This window comes from Drosophila gunungcola, unplaced genomic scaffold (genome assembly GCF_025200985.1).
Source record: "Drosophila gunungcola strain Sukarami unplaced genomic scaffold, Dgunungcola_SK_2 000066F, whole genome shotgun sequence".
In the NCBI taxonomy this organism is placed as follows: domain Eukaryota; kingdom Metazoa; phylum Arthropoda; class Insecta; order Diptera; family Drosophilidae; genus Drosophila; species Drosophila gunungcola.
Window position 1 is genome coordinate 126,029 of NW_026453229.1, and position 16,143 is coordinate 142,171.

The 16,143-nt window shown below is 41.1% G+C and overlaps 2 protein-coding genes across 2 annotated transcripts in view; both read left to right on the forward strand.

The window, feature by feature from the left end:
- The first annotated feature begins 4,479 nt into the window (after positions 1 to 4,479).
- LOC128264321 (cholecystokinin receptor) overlaps positions 4,480 to 16,143 on the forward strand; it is a 34,217-nt gene continuing 22,553 nt past the window's right edge. Inside the window, exons 1-2 of the mRNA XM_052999746.1 lie at positions 4,480 to 4,551; positions 5,752 to 6,541. Of these exons, the coding sequence (XP_052855706.1) occupies positions 4,480 to 4,551; positions 5,752 to 6,541 (862 nt within the window). The remainder of the gene's footprint in view (positions 4,552 to 5,751; positions 6,542 to 16,143) is intronic.
- Positions 6,552 to 7,305, forward strand: LOC128264369 (mitochondrial import inner membrane translocase subunit Tim13). The gene is made up of 2 exons (XM_052999813.1): positions 6,552 to 6,984; positions 7,045 to 7,305. The coding sequence occupies exons 1-2, from the start codon at positions 6,683 to 6,685 to the stop codon at positions 7,136 to 7,138; spliced, it is 396 nt and encodes a 131-aa protein (XP_052855773.1). The 5' UTR covers positions 6,552 to 6,682; the 3' UTR covers positions 7,139 to 7,305.

Consider the following 16,143-nt stretch of genomic DNA (forward strand, 5'->3'; position numbering starts at 1 on the left):
TGCTTTTTCATTAATTTTGAGCCCGAAATTTATGACATTTGCCTGGCAAGCTTCAAGCTAATGGCCACAAATCAGAGCGTCGCATAAATTTGGGGGGGGGGGGGGGGGGGGGGGCGACTGCTTTGATTTATTTCAGCCACATGTCGCACACATTGTAATTTTTCACCAAAAATATGAAAGCGAAATGCAAATGACTGCCATCACACATGAACTGTGGAGCAGTGGAACAGTGGGCGGAATGCCAGCAATCCGTATTCATGTGTTGGCCCACATACCGATTCGGCCCATTCGATTCCATCCCATCCACGGTGCGGCCCATTCATAAAGATTTCAGTGCGTGTCGGCTAACAGGGCGGATGCGTAACGTCAATTTAAAGGGCTCACAGCAAACAAAGTGGGCTGCATGTGTGAGTGGGCCGATGGGAGGATATCACTCCACATTCAGCCCCACGCAGAGTGGGCCAACGGACGTGCCACGCCTACCAAGTCGGCAGCCGGATGCAGAGACAGTGCTGATTTGTTGGCCAAGAAAAAGCGGGTATATCCGTCGCTCAACAAGTCACACAAATGGACTTGCCAGGCAACTCAGAATGCCACCTAAAAGGAGTAGACTCAAAGGTGCTACTCAACGGATCTTCATTCTAGGAACGTTTACAAAGAATATTCATTAAATAAAATTAAACCTTTGGCTATATATATATAATATAAATAATGTAAATATTATACAATATAATGAAGTTTTAAGTATATAATCCAAAAAAAAATTTAATAAGTAATGTACATCCCAGTGACAAATTTTTGTTTCAACCCCAATTTAAATCAAGCTGCCCAAAAATAGCAGAAAACTTATTTAAGCAGTATAACCTATAATAAAAGCAACGAAAAAAGAAAAAGAAAAAGCGGAATAAGAACAATATTGTTAAAATATAGACATTTGCATCTCTTAATTTTAAAGAAACCCCTTTTTTTATTACCACCAATTCATCAGCCACTTTTTTAAGTTAGCATATTAAGCCCGTTAATTCTTAAGATATTTTTGGGTAAAATAGTTATCGCATTTAAGAAACTTATTTAGCACTGCAAATATTGGGTTGGAATATATAAGAAATATAAGAAACTCAGATAAAAATATAACACTGTCTTAAGAAGGTTTTAGCCATGAAAAACAAATAAATTCCTCATAACTTTGCTGAAAATGGGATGCTTTAAAATTTGTTTCGGTCAAATCTATTCAAAAAAGGACAGATGTGTCCAAAAAAAAAAAAGGGACCAACTGGCTGCACAGCCAGGCAAAAGTACCAAATACCAAATACCGAATTCGATGATGCCGGGGATGTTGATGTTGAAGGCTGAGTGCTGGAATTGGAATCTGAATTAGAATGGCTCCCTCCTGATTTCGAGTGGGGCGTGCACAAATATTAATCATTCCACCGCAAAAAGCTGGCTAAACAGTAAACACCAAAAAGCGATGGGAAAAACAACAGAGCCTCAAAACCAAAGTAATGGGATGAGGAGGAGGTGGGTGGGCCACTGGACCGACATTTACCTTGGCCTGGCCAAAAATAAATCCTGAGAAAAAGAAAACAGTTTACAAATGGCAGCCATGTCGCAGGTATTAATACCTTTTGCCAACAGGCCGTCCCTATATTTATAGAAAGAAGGGGATCGGCAAAGAGGGTTTCGCTTTTGGTTTTTGTTTTCGTGGGTATGGATGGGACCAGTGGCCAGTGGACCACTTGCTGAGCAGGGTCAATTTATATTTCCTGGGGAACACGAGTCCTGATTGACAGTCCGGCTGAGCGCTTGGGGGCATCCTGATTGCTCAATTAATATCTATGGGGGCTACATTCTCCTTCGTTCGATTCGATTCGGCTGCCAGCCGTTTAGCAGATGCTTTGAATTATTAAAACGGACTCCTTCTTGAACTCCGGCATGTCCTGCTGGTATTTGCATGGGAATGCTGTTAAGAAACGCTCGTGGACTTTCGCCTTGGAATCAATCGACGGCGGGCAACTCAGCTAATTAACTGGCTAAGTAAGTGGTTTTTGTTTCCCCGGGCGGACTGCAGATTGCCTTTCAGCTGGTCTCTTCGCTTTGTTTTTCTTGCGAAGCTTGACTCGATTTATGTCTTTACAAAGAAAACAACTCGGCGATTGCTCATTTCAACGTAATTCGAGTTTAGAGCAACAAAGGCTCGTAAAATATGGCAGCAAGAACAAGAACAGCCAGCAACAATGGGGCCAAGTTAAATAAAAGTTTTTTTTTTTGGCGTTAAGCTGGAATTTCGAGCGAAAACCAAAAAGGATTTTGGGCTAAGTCAATAAACCAAAGGTCTGTGAAAAAGGATGACGACAAGGACAGCCGCTTTTTTCTGTTGTCTGTCGAAGAATTCACTTGTATTGACTTGGGTCTCAAGCTTTTTAGAGTCGAGTGCCTAATTTCCAGCATAAATATATATAAAATTAACTGCTTAATGATATTTATTCAGCGAGAGAGCGAAATTAAAATGCCATGTCATTAACGTGGCTGTGTGCTTGGAGTCATTTAAACACCTTTAAACCTTTTGCAGGACCCTCGCCCAGATGTGCACTCCATTAGCCCGGGCAGCAAGAATTTAATATCCATTTGTGTGCGCTGTAGAAAATCCATAGCATTCGCCATAATTATCTTGCTCCACACTCCGGAGAAGTGCGTGTCCCTAAGCCGCCTTTTCGCCTGCCAGGACCTCTGTGTCCGGCTCCTAATGCTGATTGCGATGCTGAGCATAAGCAGAGGGGGCGCAGCTGTCATGCCCCCACAGCTGGGACACAATACAACGGAACACACCACACAACACACCGCTCAGTACAACAGAATGCCCGCAATTGAAGCCCCTACCCAAGGACCAACCTTTGGCCCAGTTACCCTGCCCTTTCCTCATCGCAGTATATATTCCTTAGGCCTGCTGGGTCATCTTTTATGCCGGCTGGAGTCTAATTATGGTCGCGTGCTTTTGCAACTCGGCTGGGGCACTTTTCACTTACCATTTCCTTCATTGGCCGGCGAACTTAAAAAAAAACCGCGAATTCTTCAGCAATCATCTTCTTACCAATATAAGCTCACTGGATTTGAAACTCGAAATTAGAAGTTATTTTAATACATTTTGTTATATTGATTAGTATTTCTTTAAATATATTAATTTTATATTGTTTGGATTTATTAAAGAGGTTCATTTTCATGTAACTGAAACATGGTTAGATAATTTTTCTCTGCTAAATTTACAAAAATTGCATTTTCCAAAGATTCACTTTTGAGACTATATTTCCAAGTACCTTGAATTAGTTTATGATACTTTCCTTAGCCATTCCCATTACTGATTGATTTATTGCCAATTTAAAACGCGAATTCTTAAGCACTGCTTCTAATTCAATTCGTTTTGCTAAAATCAAGTTTCCACATTCTTAAGCTATTAAAAAAAAGCTTATATATACTAGCATTGATATATAGCAGTTTGTTTGGACTTACTTTTGAGAGTCCATTTCCAGGTAACTGAAACTAGTTTGAAGCACTTTTCACTTGCCATTCTTTTTTGACATTTGTAGATGCTGTCAATTGGGCGGAGCATTCAGCTTTGTCATGACCCATGGCCAAAACTTTTGTGCCGGCGAAGAATCAATTTACAAATGGCAAACTCCGGGTGCCTCGTTTATTACATGTTTGTCCTCTGACTATTACAACGTAACTTAAGACAGGGCAGTGTCCCGGAGTGCCGGAGTGGATTGGGTGTTTTGGACTGGACTGGATGGATAGGGTGGCCAGAATGGAGCCTTGGCAAACGTACTCCGTAATTAATGGCTTCGGATCGCGGGAACGAGCAGCTGAATTGGGCGATTAATTCATTATTCAGTCGCGTTCGCCGTCGTGCTCATTATGAATTCACAATGTATATCTGTTGCTCCTGTTTTTATGGGATTCACTGGCATTACCCATATCCTTATCCCAATCTGTATCTGAATCGGGCCATTAGCAACTGTAATTTTCGACTGCCCGACAATCGGGACATAAAGTTTTAAAACAACAAATGCAAATACAATAATTGAAATTAATTAAAGCCCAAGGTAAATAAAAATAAATGGAGTGTTGGTTTGCCGAACTCGCCGACACCCCCCTGAAAAACCCCGCTTTTCAAAGAGCCCACCGCTTTTGGGCACTTTAATTAATGTTGCAGCATTATTTGTATTTGTCTTTTGCGAGGCCAACGGAATTAATCAATTTAGGAAGTCAGTTCCATCTTCCGTCCGAAGACCTACAGATAAAGTGATTTCGTGGAAACTTATCTTCTGCAGTTAATTGAGCCAAAATAATGTTTGCAGCCTGCAACCAGTTGTTCCGCCGCCTCTAAAAAAAACACTCGAATTTCACTTAATGGTTTCTCCAGTGGCGCTGCGATTTATTAACTCGGTTCACAGGGCAAACAAACGGCGGCAAAGCCTTTAAGTAATGAGCAAAAGGTGTAAGCCGGTGAAGGGCGATGCCGGTGTGCCAAAGTCCCGAGGTCCCGGATTGCCGGAGGTGCGCTAATTAAGTTGACAAATGTGGCCTTTCGTTGCCTTTTCCGCTCTTGTCGGCGGCACTGATTCCGCACTTTCCCTGGGGAGACAAATGCAAATAACTCAGCCAGCGACTTTTACTCCCACTGATGGCCCAAACATTGTAGGCCCTCAATCATCTCGTTTGCCTCTAAATGTATGCCATGTAGGCTATATTTGCTCTTTTCAAAGACAGATCTGTCGGTTTATAACCCCACTTGGCTGGAAAATTATAGATTGTAAAGAAATCTTGAATAGAAAACTCTACAACATACAGCTGGGAAATTTTGTTTATAGAAAACATCCTTTTTTTTTTGTTGTCCAAAATTTGGTTTTTGTTTTAAATTCCAGTTAAATAATGATCGAAATTTAACATGCTATACTTCGTCGAATTAAATTAAATTTAATCAAATTCCCATTCGATTGGGAATATTTTCTTTTTGGGGAATTTTCGCTAAATTTCATTATGTTACCCCTTGTGAAAAATGCGATAATTGGCCAACAAATTAGTTTTTGGAAATCAAGCGGTTATCGATTGTTTGGGACATCGTTTGCACAAAATAATCAGTCGTTTGGCTGTGCATCTTTTTAAAGCCAAGTTTCCAGGAAAAGCTTTTTTGAGATGGATTTATTTTTGAATCTAAATCTCATTTAATATATCTTTAGTTTGCTTTTGTTAGAAGATTTGAAATTTATATCAATAATGATATTAATAACTATTTCAAAAAGTTTTTAAGATGGCACTTAAACAATGTAGATAAATAATATATGTACCATTTATATTTATGTGGTTTCGCTATGGTCTAATCTCCTTTTTCCTTCGCTCTTTCATAGCCAATTGCTTAGCACTGGCGTTTCTTGGTAATGATAATGCTTATCAGCCAACATGCTGTCCTGACAAATGGTACTTTAATGTAATCAAACTTCGGCTTTTTTGTGTTACCAGAGTTGAGCTTGCCTTTTGCGGATGATGAATGCACATTAAGCCATCTAATATAAGGAATCAATCTGTAAAAAGGCTTCGATCGAGATCTAGTTGAAAGGATAACCAAACAGTTCTGGTTTTCTTCTGCCCTAATCAACTAACCGAAGTACTGGAAGTATCAACAAGTCCCCTGGCAACATGTTGCCACATGGTCCGTGGTGAGTTGTGACTGGCTGACTGGATGGCCTCCTTTGGCAGCATGTTGCGGCTGTTCGACGCCGGCTGGTGGCCACAAATGGCAGAAAAGGCACAAAAGTCGCCGACGAGTGCCGTCAGTGCTTCGCGAAGATTGCGAGGCGCGACACACAACGCGGAACGCGAATTCCACACCGCTGTGACACACATCCATATCCTGCGTTTGCGTTACGCACACACTTTTTTTATTTGCGTGCAGTTGACGAAGTGCCGCGAGTGCGGGTGCGATTCGAGGGATCCGAGTGGACCCCGTTCGGCCTCACCATTGACGCCTTCTACCGCTTCCTGCGCCAGGCGCTGCCGCTGGCCAAGGAGGCAGTGATCCAGCTGAATGCCACCAGCGCCGAGATCCAAGGGGTGACCACTATAAGTGGCTTGCCGCCCGGTGATCTCTTCAACTACAACCACAACTACAACTACAATTACAGTGGGCTGGAGCTGGACCTGGGTCTGGATCTGGATCTGGATCTGGGCGGGACCACCACCACTGTGGCCTCCACAGTCACGGTCAAATCGAACAGGAGTGTGCCGCGCGTGAGTGCCGATGTGCCCATCTGGGTGGTGCCCTGCTACTCGGCCATCCTCCTCTGCGCCGTCGTGGGCAATCTGCTGGTGGTGCTCACCCTGGTCCAGAACCGTCGCATGCGCACCATCACCAACGTTTTCCTGCTCAACCTGGCCATCTCGGACATCCTGCTGGGGGTCTTCTGCATGCCGGTGACCCTGGTGGGCACCCTGCTGCGCCACTTCATCTTCGGCGAGCTGCTCTGCAAGCTCATTCAGTTTGCACAGGGTAAGTTTAGTTGTAAGGCAGGCCATTTCATTTATGTCAGGCCCAACGTGTCCAAATTAAAAGGTGTTCCCTTGTTCCCTCTGTCAACTGTGTGTTCGACATCTGACATATCTAACTCCCATAATCGAATCCTCGAATCGAATGGCGCCCAACCAAAAACACCATAACCTCGAGCGTATCCGCCAGCAGATCGTGCTGGCCAACATCCAGGAGCTGATCCGGAAGATGACGCGTCGCTGCTTCAACACCTGCATTCCGCGGCCGGGACTGGAGTTGCGGTCCGAGGAGCGCGACTGCGTGGACAACTGCATGGATCGGTTCTTGGACTCAGTGCAGATGGTGTCGCGCCAGTACTTCCGGCGCCGGAGCCGAAAGGCTACCCTCTCCTCACCATCCGCCACCAAATCCGCATCTAGTCCAACTGGGCCAAAGGACAAGGAAAAGTGCGTATGATGATTGCCTCCAGGGGAGAAACAGATGTTCATTTTGGTCCTCCCAACCAGTCCTGCCCATCCTTCAAGTCCACAGCCCACCTGGGAACTGGATAAGGTCACTTATCTTATGGCAGCATTTCAGCCCTTTGCCCCTCGGAAATGAATACGAAATGGAGGAAGAGGGTTTTCTGCTGGCGGGACCGCTTATGATGTCTTCGTGTTGGTCGTCCAACAAGTCCTGGTAGAGTCATCGGTCAATGAAGATTGACAAAAAATAAAGTTGTCGTTTTTGTACTTTCTTTGGTCTTGAGACTCCATTTTATTTTTGAGTTTGAAAACTGTTGCCAGCTCATGAGACTTCCTTTTTATGCCCTTGCAGAGGGTTTTATAATCGAAGGGAAAAGTTTGCCGCGCAGTAAAGGAGTCATAAAACATTCACACAAGTTTGTTGTTTTTTAAATTGCTGATGGTATATAGGTCGAATTGACGGATCGGACGACTATACTATAAAGCTCCCATAGAAGCAATAAGAAAGGCATTGTTTTAGCATTATAACTTTGCTGTTTTTCAAATTGTTTTTCTTTTTAATATATATTTAATATATAATACGAACTTGAAATTTCAGAAATACATTTTTAATTTTATCCAAATTCTAATAGGAACAATCGAAAACTTAAGATAATAAATGAAAAAAAAATTATAATTTCGCTGTTAATAAATTTTTTCTTTGATATATAATAGGAAAAGTTGTATTATTATTTTATTAAAATTCATATAACTTCTATAGGAGCGACTGGATAATTTAGTTTAATGTTTGCAATTGCTGCAAGGGTATATAAACCTCGGATGGTCTTGGCTAGAGCTTGACAACCCTTTGGCTTAACTAAATTTAATAGACAAACTTTACCCCATAACTTTTAGATGACCAAGTGACAAAGTATTTTTGCTTACGCACTTATGCACATCGGTTTTCCACTTAAGGAAACTGTCTTCCATCGATTTTACGCACAATTTCCGCTCTTATTTATGGCTTAAATCATATTTGGTTGGCAAGTAGAACGAACACACTACCACTTCTATTTGCGATGGCATCCCAGAGCATCCGCTGCTGAATGGCCGTAGCCGTATTTTATGGTGGCCCGCATCTGCGTAACGACAGTCGAGGTTCCTCAGGGGTTCAAAAGATTAAATGGGCCACCCTCGCACACCACACACACACACACACACACACTGTGTACACAGTGTACACATGTATGCGGAGGCTGTTTAAAGTCATTTTAACTCATTGACTGAACCCCAAGTTCAAGTTTGGACCTTGAGCAGAGCAGACATTAATTCGAGTCGCCAGCATGATAAGTCCTGATGGGTGAAACTACTATATATCTATCTGTTTATCTATCTATCTATCTATAGTAGCTGGACCCGGGATTCAGCCATCTGTGACACAGTTTGCCGTGGGCCTTTAAAGGGAAATGCTTCTGACACCTGCCTGTCATGTCGGTTTTGGGGCAGTTAATACGGGTAAGCGAAGCGCTTTGAGTGGCATTCATATGATTAATTAATCAAAGTGCATGCCGAAGTATTTTCTAGTTATTCGTATCCTGGAGAGAAGCCAAGGAAGAGTGCAGTGCCAAATTCCGGCTGATCCACCCCTCCTCCCCATTACCAAGGCAAATTACTCCAAAACAACATTGCTCAACATTCTGGCCAATTTTCATATGCACACAGCTTTACCATAATCGATCCAAAGCCAGAGCACTCAAGTTGCTGCCTAAGCAGCCGGGGAATTGCCTGTTACCATGGCAATGTTGCGAAAATCATTCCGCCATGCAGCGTCACGTCGCATTTTCCTGGTGCAGCTCTTGAACAACCCCGTGCATTTTCATAACTTGTTTCCTGTTTCCTGCGCCGTCTTAGGCGTCGTGCTGCTGGTAATGTTGTCTGTCAAGTTGCTGCAAGCTTGTTTTCGGTACTGCCGGAACCGCTGCTCCCCCAACCTCCCCCCACTAACTTATTAACAACATAATAACAATGGCAGGCAAACAAGTTGAGCGCTCACGCACATGCACACAAGCCAATTTGTTGAGCAAGCACTCGGCACTGGGTTGTTCCCAGCATGTCGCCCAATCCTTCCAAAGGAAACAGGATATTTCCACCACCACCAACAACCAGCATCTGTTGCATGAGGGCGTCAACTGGTTCGTAAATCTGAAAACGTCGAGCTGGCCGAGCTGTGCCACCGATTTATGGCCATCATCACGTCAAGGTGCAGCGCAAAGTTCTGCAATATCCTGGCATTCCGGCATTCCGGCATTCCGACTTCCTTTGTGGGCGTGACCATGCCCTATGATTTATCGTCGCCATTATGCATTTGTGGCCAATGGCATTTCCTCGTATTGCTCGCTTTACGCAACTCCATCCACTGTCCACTGTCATTTGATTTCCGCCTCCGCAGGTAATGTCCATTATTTATGCAAATCCCAATCGAGGGACAGCCTTTCGCAAATCCAATTTGGCACTAATCATTGCCCAACGAACTATTTCACATTATTCGAAAACGTTTTTGTATAAAGAGGACATCATTTGAACAAAAACATCAAAGTGACTTTTTCCAATAAAAATCGTTAAAGCAAGTTTTTCCAAACGAACAACAGAAATATTTAATCATATATGCATATTTTCAAACATTTCTCACGAAATGCTGATCATTGAAACCATGTAAATTTATGTTTGTTCTACTAGTTAAATTTTATAAAAAATATTTACAAGGTATAACAACATGAAATAATCCCAATCGACAGCTTTTCGCAGAATTTGACACTTATCATTGCACAACTAACTATTTTTTCAAGCGAATTTCATCAATTTTTTCCAATAGAATAGTTTTTCCAAATAAAAATTACTAAGTAATACAACAGTAATAAATCAATCAAAACTTTACCCAAAAAATCAACTTGAATGATACCTCATTTAATAATTCTTATTAAGCATTCTGAGGCGAACTTAAATATATTTTTTAAACAAAAGTTTGTGCCATAAAAAGGTTGCAATTATGTACTATAACAGATTCTCATTAGCTGTTGTTAAGTTTTTTCATTAAAAAAAAAAAAACAATTCTAAGATTTGTATCGCCCTAAAAAGAATTCGCTTCGCAAAGGTCAGCCCAATTTAAAATGACAAAGGAAAAAGGTCAGATTGGTGGCATAGACTTCAGTTTATGGCCTGAAGCCCTTTCATTTCGCCTTTTATTGCGGAAAGCAGAGGCCGTGTTCCTTCGAAGGGCTCGACCTGGCTGCACTTGTTGCCACCAAAGCCGCGGCCTTGAACCCTGACCTGTGGACGGACCGCCCAGTGGGCTAGTCTCTCCATTTTATTTTTTTCCAAGTCGCTGACAGCTCAGCAAATGAATGATTAATTGAATTTCTTGTCGAATGCCGTGCTAGGTTTTTGCCATTTGTTTTTATTTCGTCGCTTTTGTTGGCCACACAAATCAGCGGCTACGTCGACGTAATTATTAATTAGGCGAGCTGAAATCTGCCACAGATGCCAAAGTTTTCCGACTTGCATTTCTGTCCACCTCCTTCAAGGTCGCCAGTAATGAGCAGAATTATGCACACACATTTAGGAGGCAGATGGCATAAGTAGAAAAGCGTATTGAAATAAAAACTAACCACGCTGCTCTTGAGTCGCAGCTTTAACGAGTGGGGTGGAAATGTTATTTACGCTTTCTTCTCATGACCTCCTGACCTCCCACGCCCACTCTCCACTCTCCACGCTCCACGCCCCACGCCCACTTGGCTACAAAGTTTGCACAGAAAGTGCAAAGAAACGGGCTTATTTGACTGGGGTCGCAATTACTCGAACTTATGTGTGTGCTCTCCACGTTGTTTTCCCCTTTTAATGAGACTTAACTGGGCGCAAGCTCGAAACTCTTGGCCATCCGATATGAATGTGAATGTAACTGTAAGTGAATGCCACTCAACTTTATCCTACTTAATCATTATGAATCTGCATTCATGAGTCGGCAATGGTCCTCAGTTTGCCCACATCTTCCAACTTTTTGCCCATCTGCTCCATTCACAGTCGCCATCTCAATTTGAATGTGGAAATCGACACTTTATTGCCCACAGTAAATTGTTTCGAAACGAAATAATGGCGAGTTATATTTTTATTTTAGTTTAATAAGTTTTCATTCAATTATAGCCCCCTGTTTTATTTCTATACCAAAGAAACTTAAACTGTTAAATATGGCCTTAAATTTAAACCACATAAATTTAAATTTTTTGCTTCATTCAACGATACAATATATATTATTGATATGTTTTTCAAACCCAATAGCTTAAAACTCATGTAACAATAGTTTAGTTTCTTTGGCCATTTTTTTTGGGTGTATACAATTGGCATGGTTATTGATTTTCAATTATTTAAATATTTGCCACTAAGGAAAAAAGCCTATGCTGCCATTGATGGCCCATGTGTACTTCATCTCTGTTCCTGGCAGCATAAAAAAAATTGAAAAAAAAACCAAAACACATTAAAACATTGTTTTCATCAGCAATCTGTGTTTTCCAATTCCAATTTGCATACCTGTGTGGAGAGGCAAAAGTGAAGCGTAAAAGGGAAATGTGTTCCTTATAAAGTATTTCCACCATCATATAATTGATCCTTTATCCAGAACATTAAGACCATATAAAGTGGGTGGCCCATTTTATTTTCAACTTTTAAAACGCAATCTTATTGATTTCCAGAAAAATGCATTTATTTGTCAAGATCATAATCAAAGCTGTCGTCCATTAAATGAAATGCACATAAAACCCATTTAAAAGAGGGCATATTAAAACGATATTTAATGCCACTTTTTGCGTGCGAGCATTATTTGCTTGGAGATGGCGGGAAATGAAATTCACTTTTGAGCTGAATTAATGAGTGGGGGCGGAATGGAAATGGTGGGTCGGCATATTACGGGCACATGCCACACAAAGGGAATACAAATGAAAGGTGATTTTTCAGCTCCTTTTCGCCTTTTGAGGATTTCCAGTGGCACCTTTGTCTCCCTTCTTTTTACCACAAAGTGCGGTTGACAGGTTCTAATGCGAAATTAACATGGCTTATATGAAACACATAGTGGAATGTATTGTATTTGTATTGTATTTGGGATTTGTTTGTGGATGGGGTCTTGTAGCTTTAGAATAAGCATTGTGTGGAATTATTTTTCGAATACCAAATGTTCTATCATTCTATGCTTTTTGAAGGGGAGGTCTTAACCCAGAAGAAACGCATGCATTGATGTCAGCCACATCAGCTTTGTTGCGTGTCACAAGATTTAAACCCCTGCTTTCCTTACTCAACCTACTTTCCCCACTTTCTCCACCACCTGACAGACATTTCTTTGCACTCAATTTATTAAGCAATTTATCGCTGTGCGAAGAAAAATTGTCTACGCAAGCCGTTTTAAAGTGAAGAAGCTGGAGATAGAGAAAACACTGCCATGTCAACAATTAGGGCGTGTTTAAATAGCCTTTAAGCAGGAACTTTCACTTTGCCCAGCGATGCAAATCTTTTTTCCGTTGGCCAGCACAAAGCTTTATTTATACTATGCTTCTACGGAGAATATTTCCAGAATATTTCACGCAAATTGAATGATTGCTAACAGAAAATCGCCTTCAAATTATTGTCAATATTTTTTGCTATTTTAAAACGTAGCTCAATGAAAACTAGTTATTGAAAGCTTAAAAATATAAACCAAAAATAAACTTATTTGCAAGTTTATGATATATTGCAATTATAATTAAAACACAAACATTTAAGTTTAAAACTGTTTTATTAAAATTGTAAAAAAATTTTAAACAAAAAAAAAATTGGTACTCCTTTAAGAAGCTTCTGCGAACTGCGGTGTGTTGGCTCGTTGCACTCCAATTGCATTATTCAATTTTATGTCTTTTTCCTGCACTTTACCGGCAGGCCAAGTGGCAATCTCAGGGCAAAAGTTTTACGTCGTCCCTCTGGAACTGCACCGTGATGCAGTGCAGCGACAATTTGGCCGTCCGTAAACCGAGCGACATAAACAGGTCACCAACAATGGGCAGCACCTGCCACTGTGACTAAACTTTCCACTTTCACCCCATTCTCGCACAGCCAGCTCATGCATGCGAAATGCAGTTTTCAAGGAGTGCACCGCTTAAATCTTTAATGAAGTTAAATTTCCTAGCTTCGGCAAGCCGTAGACTTAATACCCTAACAGGATTAGGCAAAAAGTATTAGCATTGCATTGTATAATACTCTATTCAAATTTTGTAGGCTTTTAAACCAATCCAGATAGTATTTAAGATAATATAATTTAACAAAAGATTATTGTAGACTGATACAAATTGAATTCAAAATTAAATATTTAAATTTAAATTAAATACTATATCATAATATTATATACAACGCATATTAAATTCCATGACTTAACATTAATATATATGATTAAATATTTAAATTATTGTGTAAAATATTCGATTTAAAATAGGTATAATTTGATTTAAATGCTGTTTTGAAGTTTTATATGGTTTAAAAGAAAAATTTAAAAAAAGTAATATATATATATATATATATATATATATATATATATATATACTTAAAATGTACTAAAGTTGAGTACAAAGTATTTGGAATTTTTTGAATCGAGTCACACTCCATCTGATTAAAGTTTTAAAAACCTCTTGCAAGGGTATGAAAACACCTTAAAACCGTACATTTTCACAGCATACTAGTTCTGTAAAGCGAGTTTCAAGATTAATTTGGCATAAAAGTATTGTGTAGTTCTTTTGCCCAATCATCCTAGAAATATGCAACAGCAGCTATGTCCCAGTCTCTGCTGGTCTTCCAATTAAAATGCAAAGCCCTAGTGCTTTTCCACCAGTAAAAACCCCTTTGAGCAACACTCCAGCTAACAAGATCTGCCAATGGCTGTCTAGGACACTTTAATTTGTTGTGTTTTCCAATTTTCCCTTGCAAATTCATTTCGCTTGAGTCCGCTCAGTTTATGGCACTTTTATAACTGGCAAAAAGACATACGCAGAGTGAGCCCGCCGGCGGAAAAGTTGATCAGCTCCTCATAACTTTTCGTATCAATACGGGTAAACAATCGGAAGCAATTTCTTATATATACTATACGTACTGAATATATATATTTATATAAATATAATTTCACAATTTTGCAAAGCGAGCGCTGCAGCGCGCTGGGAGAAATGAAAAGGAAAAAGTCCGTAAAAATAACAATAATCAGCAAATCGACCATCTGATACTCCTTGTCTCACAATTTGCCTGATTCCCTTTGTAGGATATAATTGTAGAGGGTAGGGATGCTTTTATACACCATGGCGAATGCTTTTCTCAATCTGGCCAGCGTCGACAGGCCAAACTTTTGCCCAACCGTTCTTTATTGTTGTCTACAATTTGGAATTATTTTTATTGACGACTCTGGCACGCACAAGGCTCACATTCGAGTTGAGTTGAGTTGAGTCCATAAAAATCCACTTTCAGTTGTATCTGCGAGCTGTGTGTTGGGCAAAATCAAAAAATGGAAATGGCAAAGATGGACTTATTGTCATTGTGTAGCGAATGGGGCGCTAAATCAAAAACAACGACCAGGGGGCAATCCGGAATTGGATTGGATTCGAGAACGGCGCGTGGCGAAGACTGGGAAATTGAAAATGGGCCATGTTCGGTTTTTACATTTGCCCGCTTAAAGTCATTTCCAATTTGATAACCATCATTTATGAAGCTGTTCCTTATTTACCAATATTCGCATATATGTATAAATAACATTAAATATTTACTTGAGCCGCAGAAAATAGAGTGCGCGCGCTTATCAAGCTGATATCCTCATCCTGTTCAAACAAAATCTGCAAATATTTGCGCACCAAATGAAAAGCGTTTAAAACCAGCACGGAAAGCGCTTAAGCGTGGCTAGTTTTTAAGCCTCACTAGGGAGGCAACCCCTTGCAATTAGTTGATAGCACTATTTACTTTGAATTACACCCATTAAAAAGGCTTAATATGAATGCAGTGCCCTGCAGTCTTGCATTATAGTTTTCATTTAAATCCCTTGGCAGGTGGCAGCACTTTTAATTAATGCTCAACTTTCTTCTTTGACCTCTCCACTCGGGCGTAAATTACAGATCTGGACTCTGGACTCTGGACTTTGGGGAACCTCAAAGGCTTAACAGACTTTTCCCCAGAACCACACTCGACGGTTTCGTTTATTTATCTTGAAACATCAAGGTGAGCAAGTGAGCTGTGGGTGTGGATGTGGATGTGGATGTGGATGTGGATGTGGTTCGGGATGTAGAAGAGGATAAATTGCCCGTGGCAGGAAAGTAAAGCCTGATGAACTGCAGCTCTCCTGGGCCAGTTATACTTTTGCGGTTGTTAGCTTATTTTATTGCAACTTTCAAGTTAGCACAATGGAGTCGGCAGATGGAGAAGATCGAAAAGCAAATAACCGGCAGGAAAATGTTTGGCCACAGCCCTCAGAGCAGCCACTTGGCCTTCCGAGTGATTAATGCTGAGCCACCTGACCGGAGAACGCAAGGCGCAATTACAAAACTATGAAAATTTGGAAGTTCATTTTACGCACACACAAACTTCTCTTTACCAGAGTTCTCGAAATTTAATATAACCAGTAGCCATAGGCACCAATAAAAAGATGAAGAATGAGACATGGACATGCCATTTTCACTGCAGCCCTCAAAAATGGGACAGGTGCAGCAATGACCACAAGCTGTAGAGAAAACTATCTCAACTCGATGCTAGATTGTGGGTTCACAACAGTTTGACCAACTTTCCGATGGAAAGTGCAGGCAGAATGGCAATTTTTTTTGGCCTTCCCACAATTTTGCAGCATGCATCAATTTGTGGAGCCACTCGCATCCACCCATGACAGTATATTTCTGCATGGCAAAATCATTTCAAGTTTGTCACACGAACACGCACCGAAATAGTGTGAAAATAGGCGGAGGAGGAGGAGGTGGTGGCCTGACCACCAGGGAAACGGAAACGGGAGTCCGGCGCATTGTGATTTGCTGACCCCAGTTGGCTTTGAGCATCTGAGAATGTGGACACTGGCCTTGGCCAAACTCATTTCGGCTTAATTCGAGATTGCCAACCGTCAGTGCCACCAAT